This window comes from Barbus barbus (genome assembly GCF_936440315.1).
Source record: "Barbus barbus genome assembly, chromosome: 46".
In the NCBI taxonomy this organism is placed as follows: Eukaryota; Metazoa; Chordata; class Actinopteri; order Cypriniformes; family Cyprinidae; genus Barbus; species Barbus barbus.
In genome coordinates this window covers 20,450,069-20,464,702 of record NC_136724.1, presented here as the reverse complement: position 1 = coordinate 20,464,702, position 14,634 = coordinate 20,450,069, and the positions used below count along the sequence as shown (strand labels likewise).

The 14,634-nt window shown below is 33.8% G+C and overlaps 1 protein-coding gene across 3 annotated transcripts in view; it reads left to right on the top strand.

Moving 5' to 3' along the window:
* LOC306864739 (anion exchange protein 2-like) overlaps nt 1-14,634 on the top strand; it is a 42,299-nt gene that overhangs the window by 16,816 nt on the left and 10,849 nt on the right. For 2 of the 3 annotated variants that reach the window (XM_079408944.1, XM_079408943.1), the window contains 8 exons: nt 4,302-4,461; nt 5,377-5,609; nt 5,779-5,906; nt 8,776-8,975; nt 11,551-11,687; nt 12,829-13,009; nt 13,797-13,932; nt 14,141-14,342. In XM_079408944.1, the coding sequence (XP_079265070.1) occupies nt 4,302-4,461; nt 5,377-5,609; nt 5,779-5,906; nt 8,776-8,975; nt 11,551-11,687; nt 12,829-13,009; nt 13,797-13,932; nt 14,141-14,342 (1,377 nt within the window). Of the gene's footprint in view, nt 1-4,301; nt 4,462-5,376; nt 5,610-5,778; nt 5,907-8,775; nt 8,976-11,550; nt 11,688-12,828; nt 13,010-13,796; nt 13,933-14,068; nt 14,343-14,634 lie in introns of all 3 variants that reach the window. The other variant, XM_079408942.1, reaches the window with a different exon arrangement.

The window sequence follows — 14,634 nt, the reverse complement described above, 5'->3', positions numbered from 1 at the left end:
CAAGAATCTGGCGATACGATACAGGGGTTGCGATACGATACATTGCAATACTGTAAGCAAGGCGATATATTGGGATATTTGTTATTTTAGGAATAGGATATATATTTTTTAGGAAAGCTGTCATTAAGAACACACCACCATATGCAAACCTTAGCAAAAAATAAATAAATAAAAATAGTTTAACCAGAACACACTGCAGAATACACTGGGATCTGCATTTGCAATAATCAGTCCCTATAACATTCAACATTATTGAACCACTTTTTGTGCAGTACGAGTAAAGGAGGAAATATTCAAGTGCTTGCATGATTCTTTAGTTAAATGTATGTATAAAATGTGTTTTATAAAAATATATATTTATAGACTCAAATCTATATATTCAAAGATTTTTTTTTGTAATATCGATATTCCGTTTTGGAGAATCTATACAGTATCGCTAAACAAAATATTGCGATACTCGCGTGTATCGATATTTTCTTACACCCCTAAAACTGACTACATACAAACATAAAATACGCTGGAATGACATTAATCACATGAAGCAAAGAAAGAGGGAAATATTAATGTAGGTACCTACAAAATAAAGTTGGAGCCAGATTCAAAGTAACTGCAAAGTTTGTGAACAACCAAAAGTAATAAATTATTAAATTTATACAATTAATAAAATTTAAAAAGGGAAAATTTTTAAATGTATTTATTCAGTCAGTATATTCATTGGCATTTCATTATTTTTTTCCAATTTCTTGTGTGTAGTCAGTTTCACAAATAAATAAATAATATAAAAATATTTATGCATCTGTATTTATTTTATATTTATAATTACATTTTGTTGTTTAATTATTGGAATTCTGTTATTATTCTCTACAATATCCTGCAATTAATTTGAATTCAGTTTGAGCACCATCTAATGTACAAACTCCATTCCAACTTCACTTTATCAGTAATTTCATTGGTATTTCATTTCATTCTTGGCTTTTATTAAAAAGAAATCATTTATCAGAAATCATTCATATTACCATTTGAATATCTCCTGCTGGCTTATTTTACCATTCAGTATTTGCATACTGATTTTGATTGATTCCCTCTTGCATACAGATGCTGAATTGTGATTGGTCCTTTCTTTCAAACATCTATTAATCTAAAGTTGTCAACTGTCAGACAACTGCCTATGTTTTTTCTTTTGAGGCACATGGGTCTTCATAATAATAGTTTATGCTCTTTACATTATTTGATATGCTTGTAAAAGCAAGAGTTGCATGAATTCTCTTTATCCTCAGCTCTCCATAACACTTCCTCGGGCTGCACGCGTCTCTTGCTGAGTCAGTGGGATTTCAGACACCTCACAGATCTGTGCGGCTAATCTCTTGCTGGCCGTATGCTCACACCAAGAGACTTTGCTTTGGCCAGTGGCTCTTCATGTGAACCGACACTAATGCGGCTAGGGAGCTGCTGATATAAGCCTCTGCTTGTCCTCAAAGAGTTTGGCTGATCTGGAATGGTCTTATGGGACGTCTAATGGTTTATTTTGGGTTCAGTTTGGTATCTTGTTGGCCTGAGCATTGTGGGTCATTGAATCATGTTTTATATGTGCATCCATTACTAGGCGAAGAGCCAAACCTCAGTGTTTTTTTTATTTTTTAATTGTAGACAAGTATTTCATGTGGGTTGTTATTGACCACAAGTCTTTTGTGGAAAACTTTTGATTTGTTACTTTTTGTTAACAAGATTGTGTAGACGACAGGAGTATTGGCATAATTTCTTGACTTTCTCCCTTCATATTTGTTATTTTAGTATCATTGAGATACTAGTATTGCTTTTATTAATATCTAGAACTCATTTCTTTTTAGATTTTTTTTTTTTGGTGATCATTTAATTTTTTTTTTTTTTTTAAATGTCTCTTATATATTTATGAATAATTTTTTTATTTTATTTGATTTCAAGTAGCTATATGCTTTTTTTGTTTAGTTGTAGTTAACTATAATAACCCTGCTTCATAAGTTGAGCCAAAGACTATTTATGGGACTTTCAAGCGTTAATCTTTGTCCTGTGATGTTTCAAGCGCAAATCGCCTTTGTGCATTTGGAAAAAGTCGGTATAACTGTTTAAAACCAAATTTAACTGGTTTTCCTCCGAATCCTTGGTTGAGACTGGTCAATCTGTTGTTCCCACATGCCAATACAAGTATTAAAGGCGCCCACGTAAAGTCTCAGAATAAATTAAAGCAGATTTGAAGTCTCAGTGGCGCAAGGTAACGTAACATGACGGATGTTTTCTGGAGAGTGTCAATATTTGCCTGTGGAAAATGTTGAAGTGTGGCAGAGAAGATTACAGTATATTGTTGTGAACAATTGAAACCATGCACTTTCTTCCAAATCGTGTTTGTTTTTAATCGCTCTGTGGAGAAAGGACTAACAGCCCTGCGATGCACAATGAGTTTGCTTTCACTTTCTGGTTCTTGCGGACGTACAGGAGGAACGGTGCTCTCATGAGTTCTTCTGCACAGCTTTGTGAGCACTAAATGATTGCCGCCAGCTCTAGCATCATCTAAGCAAGCATGGTAAGCTTTGATTTAGACCTTAATTAGCATGTGCTGACTCTTATACTCTTGTTAGCTGGTTGGAACAGATCTAAGATGGACAAAAGTATCAGTAATTTGGGAAACTTTTGGCTCATTGCTGTTATCCAGTACCATTGAACCAGTCATCTGCCACTTGTCAGACTAGGGCTACACTATTAATCGAAACAAAACTGAAAGTGCAATATATTTTAGTGTGATTATGGGCTTAAAGGGATAGTTCATCCAAAAATGAAAATTCTGTCATTAAGTACTCGCCTTTTATTTTCTTTTTCTGCAATGTGAAATTTTTCTCAAGATGACTTGATTAACTATATTTGGAATAAATGGATTCTAGAATGATTTGGGGAAATTTCATAGGGGAATGCATAGAAAATATAAATAACTTGTAATTTGCTGTACAGATAATACAAATTATTTTTATTATTATTTTTTTTAAATCCCTTGACTTTCTATAGGCCAAGTGCAGCTCTTGATACTATGTTTCAGCATCTGCACAGTAAAAAAATCTAGCCTCTTGCTGAAACACTGAATCATAAGCTTAATTAACTTGATTAAGTCCTACACTAAATTGACAGTGGCAAAATAATTTAGTCCAGTGTAACTGTCTCTAGTCACTAAAGCATGAATGTCATACAAAAAAACAACCTATTATGGTGCTTATTGTCCACCATGTATACACCATATGAATGCAATATCTGGCACTACTGAATGGCAGAAGTTCTGCTTATATAATGTAGCATGTGAGGTGGTGTGGTACTGCCTGACAGCAGGAAAGATCTCCTGTGGTAGACTTGCAAGAACCGGTTTAGATGAAGGAATAAATGGAAGAGGTTTGTTGTGTCTGGTAGTTTGGGTCATTTCTTTTTGTATTATGGCTATATTGCTTGTTGGAAACAAATAGATTTAGTGAATTAGTAAAAAAAATGTAATTTAGTTGCATGGAATGAAATACAGTAAATGTTTCATGCTGGGTTTTGTTTATTTGTTTGTGCGTTTATTGAGCAAATGCGAGCGCTCCATTGAGGTGTAGCTAATGAGATTGTTTTTGACTTGAGATTATTTGCTCGTGTCATTGGAGGCTTTACAGCTCATTGCTGCGCTTATTGCAGTGTTTGCATTTGTTTGACATTATGTGATTTTCCATTTCATTTAGAAAGAGATTAACTACTGTAAAAGCTATGTTGGGAACATTGGGAGCTTTGACAGGGATCATTAAAATCAGTCACTGTCTCATTTAGGAGGCTGCGCCCTCCGAAAGTCACAATTGTCGGCCACATGCGTCATCAAGCGTCTCATTTCAGAAAAAGTAGCCATTATAAAATGGACTGTTTATGAGATGTAAATTATTGACATTTCTTTCTTATTTTGGAATATAATGGTTACTAATCTGAAATGAGATGACCTCGGTGACATGTGCGGCTGACGAATGCGACCTTCCAAAGGTGCAGCCTTCAAAATGAGACCCAGCAAGTGTCCTGTTCTGTGACTGTAACTAATGCTTTTGACCATGACTCCCTCTAGTGATTGTTTAAGGATGCTGTTAGCAATGAACAGATGCGTCACTTCATAATAGCAGGTGACGCGTACAGTAACAGTTGGCCACCAGCTATTTATTTTTAAAATTTTATTTTATAAAAATAAAATGTATTTATTTTATTTATTTATTATTTTTTTTGTGGATGTTATGAAATCAATGTCTTAATCTTGTGTGTTCCCCCTCCAGCCCGAGTCGTCATCCACACCTGTCCGAGTGCCACAGAGGGAAGAAGAGGAAGGTGACCTGAATAAAGCGTTAGGTGTTCAGCGCTTCCAGCAGATCCTGAGCCCCACTCCCAGAGTTCCCAGCGAGCAGCACCGCACCTACAATGAGGAAGATTTTGAGTGTAAGTTTGCATCCCTTTTATTTTATTTAATTTTTATATATATTTTTCTTATTTTCTTTTACATTAAAAAATTTTTTTTTTAGTAGTAGTAGTTCCGTAGTTTTTTTTCTGACACCTTTGAAAATGTTGATACACGCATACATGTATACATTATATATGTGTGTGTATATATACTGTATAAATATGTGTGTGTGTGTATATACACACACATGCATGCATACATGCGTTAAAAGTTTTTGTTTACATAATGAGTATGTACTGTGTATGTTTATTGTGTGTGTGTGTGTATATATAAATACAAACACATGCATGTATACATTTAAGGAAATGTTTTATGTTTATATTATTACATTTATATAAAATCTAATAATATAAACACATACATGTAAATATTTTCTAAATATATACTGTGTGTATATATGTGTATGAAATGTATGTTTTTTTTTTTTTTTTTTTTTTTTTTTTAGATTTTATTTTATTTTACATTAGTCAACATTTGAAGTGGATCAATAAAATTCATCAAACGTGTCCTAAGACAAGAACACATTTTGGTTTTAGGACCACTTTGATGAAATGTTTTGATCCACTTCAAATGTTGACTAGTGTATTTGATTTTGGCTAACAATTATTTTATTTCAAGTAATGATTTATTTTTTTATTATTATGGTTTAAGTTTAATATAATAACCCTGGGTGTGGAGCCAGCAATAGTACAAAATTAATATGCATTAATATTAGCAACTGTACAAATAAAAACATCATCTTATAGGAGCACATTTCATAAGATGTGAATTTTCAATTTATACCTTCATTACTCAATTTAAAAATATAATTTTACAACTCTAGATCCCTGATAAATGTTGAAAGCCGTAAATGTGAAAATGCAAAACTGAAACTCATCTGTAATCTTCTCCAGATCATCGTCACTCATCCCATCACATCCACCACCCTCTTTCCAAACTCCCGGGAGACGGCAGGAGGAAGAAGAGGAAACGGCGCAGCAGTAAGGACCACAGAGTCTGTTCCAGCCCCAGCAGTGCTTTGGCCATCGAGGAGGGTGAAGATGAGGAGGAGGAGGAAGATGAAGAAGCTACAGAGAACCAGAGCACCACCCCAGCGCCCACAACAGAGAGAAAAGACAGTGTTCAGGTAACCTCATTTACATCAAAATTTCAACATTTAATTCAATTTATTGAAATCTCGAAATAAATACAACAACCCTTTTTTAATAGTGCAAACTTAAGTTATAAGTGCTTGTTTACTATTACTACCTATGATGGATTTTTCATTATTTCTCTAATATTTTTCTCTTGTCCAGTTCTTCGTGTCAGATGACGAGCCTCATGTATCCACCCCTGAGACTTCAGAACCTTTTCCTGCGCGAGAGATCCTGATCGTCCCCTCGTCTGCTGTGTGTTCAGAGCCTCAGGACAGCTCATGCACTGAGTGAGTCCATCTGCTGTGCTGCTTTAGCTTTTGCATATGCAAAAATATCCTGATGGATTATGTCATCGTATAATTACTTGGAGGCAAAGCTTTGACACAATGACCTAAACGCTACACTCCATTCACTTACATACAATTCATAATTACAGTTCTATTATTGATACTAGAATAATTCATAAGAAAAAATATTAGTTAAACTAATAAACTAATATAAACTAATATTAATGGAAATCCCAACATAATTTTTATTATATGTATGATTTTAGTATATGATAAATATAGTAATAAACCTGGTAACACTTTAGCATAGGGACCAATTCTCACTATTAACTAGTTGCTTATTAGCGATGCCTGTTATTAATATATTAGTTATTTATTAGTACAAGCACATCGTCTGCATGACCTTATTCTACGTCCCTAATCCTACTCAATACCTAAACAGCAAATTAGGAGTTTGAGGCAAAAGTTGTAGTTAATGGTTTGTTTATAGCGAGAATTGGACCTTAAAATAAAGTGTGGCCATAAATCTCACAAAAGCTGTTGAGAGCATGTCCAGGTCACATTTTACACCAAAATTCAAATAAAATAAAGGAGAAATTATAATTTAGTTTACTGTCAATCAGTGCTATTTTAGTATCATTGAGATACTATTATAAAACTAAATATTTTTTAATTTAATTTAAAAACAATTTTTTTTTCTGTTTTAAATTTAGTTAACATTTTAGTAATTTTGTTCTATGTTGTCTTTTTTTTTTAAAATGTGTCTGTATAATTTTTATTTTGGTTTTATTTATTTTAGTGTTTCAGGGTAGAATAAATTAAATAAAGCAGAAATTAAATAAAACAAGTTTAAGTTCTTATTATTTCTTATATTTTATTTCTTATTTTAATTATTATTATTATTATAGTTTGTTAACTATAATAACCCTATAATATACTTTGTGCTTTAGGACTATTAAGTTAAATATTTGTGTTAAATATTTAGGACCATCAAGAAAAAAATCTTGTTCTCATTACTATATATATATATATATATATAAAAATCTTCAGGGTTCTGGAACTATCAGGATTTTCTAATATGATATCCAGCTCATAAAAATATAATATTGAAAAGTCATGAAAATTTGGTTAGTCATGGGTTAAATAATGCTCAGCTCTAAAATAATTAATTGGCTAGAAATTGCTCCTAAAGCATGCGATTATCTATAAAATGGTATTCATTAATGCTGTCAAACGATTAATTGCATCCAAAATAAGTTTTTGTTTACATAATGAGTATGTACTGTGTACATAACACAGTACATAAATATATTATGTAAACAAACTTTTGGATGCAATTTTAATTGCGATTTAATCATTTGACAGCACTACTATTTATACATTCTGCTGGTGTTTGTTGTACTGCATTTAATTTATGCAGATTTAAAAAAAAATGCACGATAATATGGCTGTAACATTTGGCTCAATTGTCATGAAAAATGTATAATACTGCAATAAAAAATACTAATGGCCATTAACCTGTTAACTTTCACCCGTCCCCTCTGTGGGACGCCTAAGTTTACTCAAAATTCATCCTTTGAAACCCATTTTAAAATCAGACATTGCATTACCATGGAAATGGTACATAAAAATCATGTTACAAGTTGTTTTCATTCATGAATTATAAAAATTTAAGTTTGGATAGTGCTCTATAATGTCTATGTTCAAAACTGTGAGTGATAGTTAAGGGATTAAACAGGCTTCATTTTCTTCATCCATGTTTAATTAATTTTGTTGTGAAATGTGACCTGGACATGTTTTTTTGTAACTTTGGTATTTTAGCGGAAACTGTGTCATGGTAAAAATTTTTAAGGGAAGTTCTCTGCATTGCATAGTTTCCTAATCTTAATTTTTGTTGCAGTATTTACTCATTTGAAGTGGTAGACAGAGCTCAACCCGTAAAGCATCCACCTTCAGCTCTCTGTTCTTGGTTTACTGTAAATTGTATCATTAAATGTGCTCGGCACATCCTGTTCGTTACCTAGTGCCAGTTATTTCTGAGAGCAGCAGGGTATCAGCCTCTCTCCAGCCCTTCATCACCACTGTCTACATCACTCACCCGTTACTACTAGCAACCGCACTTTGCTTTTACGAAGCAGTCTCCACCTTTCCTTTCTGCTTTCTCATCTTTTTAAATGCAGGGGTGTCTTTACAAGCATCAGGATTCATTTCCAGATCATTTCAGCTGGTTGTTTTCTTCTGTTCTTTAGTAAAGTAAAGGGCTTTTGTCCCTGCATTTAACAATATTTTTGGTCTAAGAAGCTTTCAGAAACATAACTGGGTTTAAACTAAAGGTAAGTGCTCATGAAGATGTTGATTTTTGTTGCAAAAAATCAAACGGAAGAATATCTGGAGGAGATATTCAGATTTTAAAATCTTACTCTTGAAGATCTGTGATGTAAACATTTTATGTCATAATTTTAAAGAAAATGAGAGCATAATTTTAGTGGCATGCATATCATTTTTTGTTTTAGATGGGTAAAATATTTTATTTTCCCTTATCTTAATAACTAATAAGTGTCTTTTAGCTTTTTATAATAGCAAAACACTACTTTCTGTTAAGTTTTGCTTGTTTGTTTTTTTTATTTGTTTTTATTGTGGATTAATGAAAACTATTCTCATTTGTCGCGTGTAAATAAACTAATTAAATTAAAAGTTGTATTAGTCTGTTGAAAGCTCCTCCATTTAATGAACTTCACTTCATTCAAGAAAAGTAATGTAAACGGCATTAAATTGTTTTTAATCCTTGTGTGGACTTGCCATCAAGTTTTCTAGTTTTTTTGTGGTTTAATGAGAACTACTTGACAAGGTTTGGCTTTGTCTGTTGTAGACCGTCTGAACCTGCTCCTCCGACCCCTAGCGCCACTGAAGCCAGCTCTCTGCCCCGTGTGTCGAGTCGCAGCTACGACCTTCAGGAGAGGCGTCGCACGGGCAACATGACGGGGACCGAGCAGGCCAAATACCAGCGGATCCCCACCGATGAGTTTGAGGCGCAGACCTTGGCCTCGGCCGACCTGGACGGCATTAAAAGTGAGTTTTTAATGCACGTATCCAATAGGATCCATTTCTACATTGTTTTTCTTGGGTTTAGTGGGAAATCTTTAGGTACAGACTACTTTCATTCATTTATTCATGAAACTTGCGTGTTGTTATTCCTTAGGCTGTTTCTTTGTCCTGCTCAAACTTTCCATAAAGACCACCAACTAATGGTATATTCTTGGAAGCTTCAGGATCTGAAATCTCAATTCAATACATTTTAAAATGAATCTGCCATCTGTAGTTCTATGGTTAACATAAAGTGATTTTACATTAATGCTTGTTGTAGATGCTTTGGAGAGTTTAGCTCCAATTTGCCTCCACACACCTGCCTGGAAGTGTACCTAGTAAGACCTTGATTAGCTGCTTCAGGTGTTTGGTTGGAGCTAAACTCTGCAGGACACCGGCCCTCCAGGACTGAACTTGGTGACCCCTGATCTAGAGTGACTTACAAGGCATCATTTTATCAGTTCTTGTACATCTTTTTGACATTCCTGTGCATAAAAAGCCAATGCAATGTTCAAAAGTTAGGGGTCAGCAGGATTTTTTGTTTATTAATACTTTTATTTAACAAGGGTCATTGAATGATTTAAAAGTGATAGACGATTATGTTATGAAATAGTTATTTTATATTCTTTTCAAAATATCAATATGACACAGCACAACTCAAGTTAATCGGAAATGTTTCTTGAGCATTTCTGAAGGATCATGTGAGACTGAAGTAATGATGCTGAAAATTCAGCTTTTTAAAATATATTACAATAGAAAATAGTTATTTTAAATTGTTGTAATATTTTACTGTTTTTAGCTTTTTATATCAAATAAATGCAGCCTCGGTAAGCATAAGAAACTTCATAAGAATATTTAATTTTTATTTTATAAACTGATGTATTTGGGTAGTTCTTGTTTTGACATGTTTCTAGCGGTTATATTAGCAAGTAAAGCACAAACCCATGACCTGGTCTTCTGGGATCGCAACATCTAGAAGTCAGAGTTTCCACTAGTTTCATAGTCTCTCAGGTGATTTGTACCAAGCATCCTGCTACACTTCACAGCAAGAATCTTTTGTGGCCCAGCGGGACAAACCTTATCAGACTTCAGCTGTAAATCAGCAGTACCCCATCAGATTTCTCTCTTGCTATACAGGCCACTAATTAGTCTGGGAAAAGGCCCATCTGCTGCTATATGCTCGGCGACAGGACTTGCACAGTTTCTGTCTACAGATTACTTTGACCTGTGGATGTTAGAACATCAGTTCATAGACAAAAACAGTTAATCAACAAGTTAAACTCTGCTCGACCAGCATGTTTCAGTCGCTGTGAGCTCTCATCTGTCCTTGCAAATCAGTTAGGGTGTGAATGCCTTTTTTTGAAGTTTATATAAGAATGTAAAAGTGAATTTCAACTCACTCTGTCTAGCAGTGTGAGAAAAGGCTTGGCCTCTTTTCTTGATTGGAGTTTGTTCCTACGCTCAGCCTAGTTAGTCAAAATCCCCCTAAATTCCCTCCCTGACCTTTTTACCCTGAATGTCTTTGGCAACTTGCCCGTCCTGTAATTCCACTCTGATGAGGGTTGTGTTATGAACAAAGCCGATGACCTGCTTCTCAACCCTGCCAATGAGATTTTAACTAGTGAGTGTGCTCATTTGACTGATTTGAACACTGCAAGTACATGCATCCTGGGAGAAATCCATCTAGAATGAAAATCTGACACATTTTACAGTACAGCGCAATGTTTTGTCATTTTAAATGTGGTACATAATTAAAGGTTATATTATATCAAAAGTTAGGGGTTTTATTTATATATATATATATATATATATATATATATATATATATATGTGTATATATGTATATGTATATGTATATGTATATGTATATGTATATGTATATATGTGTATATATGTGTATATATATATATGTGTGTGTATATATATATATGTGTGTGTATATATATATATATATGTGTGTGTATATATATATATATATATGTGTGTGTATATATATATGTGTGTATATATATATATATATATATATATGTGTGTGTGTGTATATATATATATATATGTATATGAAGTTCTTAGCAATGCATATTACTAATATGCTACAAATATGCAATGCATATTACTAATAACTACAAAAAAGAAGTTTTGATATATTTACGGTAAGAAATTTACAAAATACCTTCATGGAACATGATCTTTACTTAATATCCTAATGATTTTTGGCATAAAAGAAAAATCAATTTTGACCCATACAATGTATTTTTAGCTATTGCTACAAATATACCCCAGCGACTTAAGACTGCTTTTGTGGTCCAGGGTCACAAATATGACACACATTTAACACATTTGAATGAAAGTAACGCTTTTATTCAGCAAGGATGCATTAAATTGTTCAAAAATGACAGTACAGATATTTGTTACAAAAGATTTCTATTTTAAATAAATGCTGTTCTTTGCCTAGAAGAGCATGAGAGACGTCTTTTAAAAACACAAAAATCGTACACAACAAACACGTGCAGCCTGTTCTTTAAATAATATGCATGTTTTTATTGTTTTATTCTTCCAGGTCATCGTTTTGAAGATGTTCCTGGAGTACGTCGACACCTGGTCAGGAAAAGCACAAAAGGACAAGTGGTGCACATCAGCAAAGATCACAAAGAGCCCAGCACACGCAGTCGTAAACTGGACCGGACGCCACATGAGGTCAGATGCTAGTGTCTTGGTTTTTCTAGCTTGGTTGCTAGTTGATGTCTGTAGTTTGGTGGAAACTAGTCTGTTAACCCTGTCTGAACTGCCAAGATTCATGAAAAACCTGAAAAATATATGTAAATAAAAATGTTAAGCCTGTTAATAAAATGTGTAATATATATAAAGATAAAGTGAAATAAATAATAATAAAAAAAATTTTTTTTATATATATATATTTTTTTTTTTATTTTTTTTTTTTTTTAATTAAATATTAATTTATTTAATAATAAAATCTTATTACAAAACATCTTTAAAAATTACACAACTGGATCTTTTAAATCATAAACAACTTGATCACTGAAAAGTCATGGATATTAAATGATCAAAAACTGAAGGAATCTTTGTGTAATTTGGTCACTAATTAGTGGACATAAATGCCTGTTTAAGGTGTAACCAAATGTTCGTGGGAATGTCTTCGTGCCATTCCCTCTAGCTGGGATTTTAGGATGAATTTGTCTTCGTAGACAACACTAGCTAGGTTTCAGATGTCTTCACACATGGCTCTACAAAGTCTTGATGGGTTGTTTTAGCACATTTAGTCCTTTTCCCAGATTGAGACTCATTCACTGCATTCCTAATTTATTTCAGACAAGCTCGCTGTCCTTCAAAACAAATAAAAGGAGGCTTTTAGGGGGCAAGACCTGATTAAAAATGAATGAACTTCTTCCCTTTCACACACCTAGAAATAAAGAAAAGATCAGCTCGGGTAACTGGACACCGCGAGCCTTCAGAGTCAGCCATGTTTTATTAACGCCCTCTAGACAGGTAAACCAGCTATGTCTTAGGGTAAGCGAGTGTACTTATGGGCCGTTTCACTTCTAAATAACACCAGTGGGTGTTCACATCTCATCAGTCAGTCCTGCTCCAACGGCATGGTCCTTTTAGACTTTTCCAGACAGCTTGCTCAACACCAGAAGGTCAGGAAATGATGTCTTGGTATACATGCACATGCTGGGTGCATCGATTGGTGTGTGAGATTGTTTTAGGGAGATCAAACCAATGTTAACTTAAGATACCTGAATAGCAGGTGTCTGTTGCTCTTAGGGAGTTGTAATAGCATTTTTTCACTCATTTATTGCATGTTCTTTGACACCAGGTGTTTGTGGAACTGAATGAGCTGATCATGGATAAAAACCAGGAGATGCAGTGGAGAGAAACTGCTCGCTGGATCAAGTTTGAAGAGGATGTGGAGGAGGAGACGGACCGCTGGGGGAAACCTCACGTTGCCTCGCTGTCATTCCGCAGTCTGCTGGAGCTGAGAAAAACCATCTCTCATGGTGAGAAACTGGTGAAACCTGCTTTAAAGTCTTAAGTGTTTTGTAGTGAAGAGCAATATTGAGAGATCAATGTTTGATAATTAATATTTGCAGTGTTTGCATAGTTAATTGCAAAAGCACTATAGTGTCATGCTACGCGTTTTATATTTTTATATATTTATATATAATTTTATATATAATTTTATAATAATTTATATATAATTTTATAATATCTATATTAATTGAGAGACTACAAGCAATATTTCAGTTAATTCTTTTTACAATTTAAACTTCAAAAACTTATGTACTATTAAAATAACAATTATGGACAAAATATGGATAAAACGAGAATTGGTGATCACTCACAAAACCTATACTATAAATATACCTAAAAAGATTAATTATACATGTGATTTTAATCTAAAATCTTAATTTTGGTGAACAAACTTTATCGGTAACATTTACTGTATGACGATTAAGAAATGCTGATGTAATATTTCTGCATTTTCAGTTTTAATTTTAATTTGAAGCTTTAGTATTTTGTTTGTTCTTTTTTTTAAATATTTGTCTATATAGGTGTTTTAATTTTAGTTATTTTAATGCATCAGTTAAACCAAATGAAAATGTGAAAAGTTGTTTTGACAACTAGCTGAAATAAAATAGGTTTATATTTTGTTTACTCTTATTTCAGGTATAGAAATGTTATTGTTTTAGATCTAGTTAACTACAACGACCCATATTGTTGTTATAATGATTGCATCAATGATAATGAAGATTAAATGGCCTCATGTTTGGTTTCTCTCATTAGGAGCTGTGCTGTTGGATTTGGACCAGAAGACTCTTCCTGGTATTGCCCATCAGGTGGTGGAGCAGATGATCATCTCAGACCAGATCAAAGCTGAGGACAGAGCTAATGTGCTCCGTGCTCTTCTCCTCAAGCACAGGTAGAGCTGGGTTTTTTAGACAGTGAGCAATATCTAAGAAATGGCATATTAGAATTCTGGTCTATTTGCATCGGTTTATTCTCATATAATCTGTTGGTTTTTATTCTTCACCATAACGCCACCTGTCCATATGTAGATCCACACATGACCCTTCGCAGTCTCTCCTAGTGTCTCTTACCCGCTGGCTCCCTTGCTCTCCCTCCCTTAGTCACCCGAGCGATGAGAAGGAGCACAGCTCCTCCTTTCCCAGAAACATCTCGGCGGCTAGCCTGGGCTCCCTGATCAGCCATCACCAGAGCAGCAGTAACCACCTGTCCCCTGTCCCCGAGCCCTCCGTCACAGAGCCACTCATGGGGTCCACAAGGAACAGTCAAGACAGCACACTTCACATTGACATAGAGAAGAACGAGGTAATTGGTTGAAAGTGGTTGTACTGAGTTTGGCAACCTATTTATATATTTTTTTATATTTATTTATTTGTTTAATTTGTCTTTTATAAAAATATGTATAATATACCAGATATTTGGAATAATTATTTTGAATGTTTTTGAAATCCTTTTATGCTCACCAAGGCTGAATTTCTGTAATAAACAGTAATATTGTGAAACATTATTATGTTAGTATTATAAAAAGAGAAGTTATTTTGTTTTGTTATGTTTCATAATATTACTATTTATTGTTCAGATAAATGCAGCCTTGGTG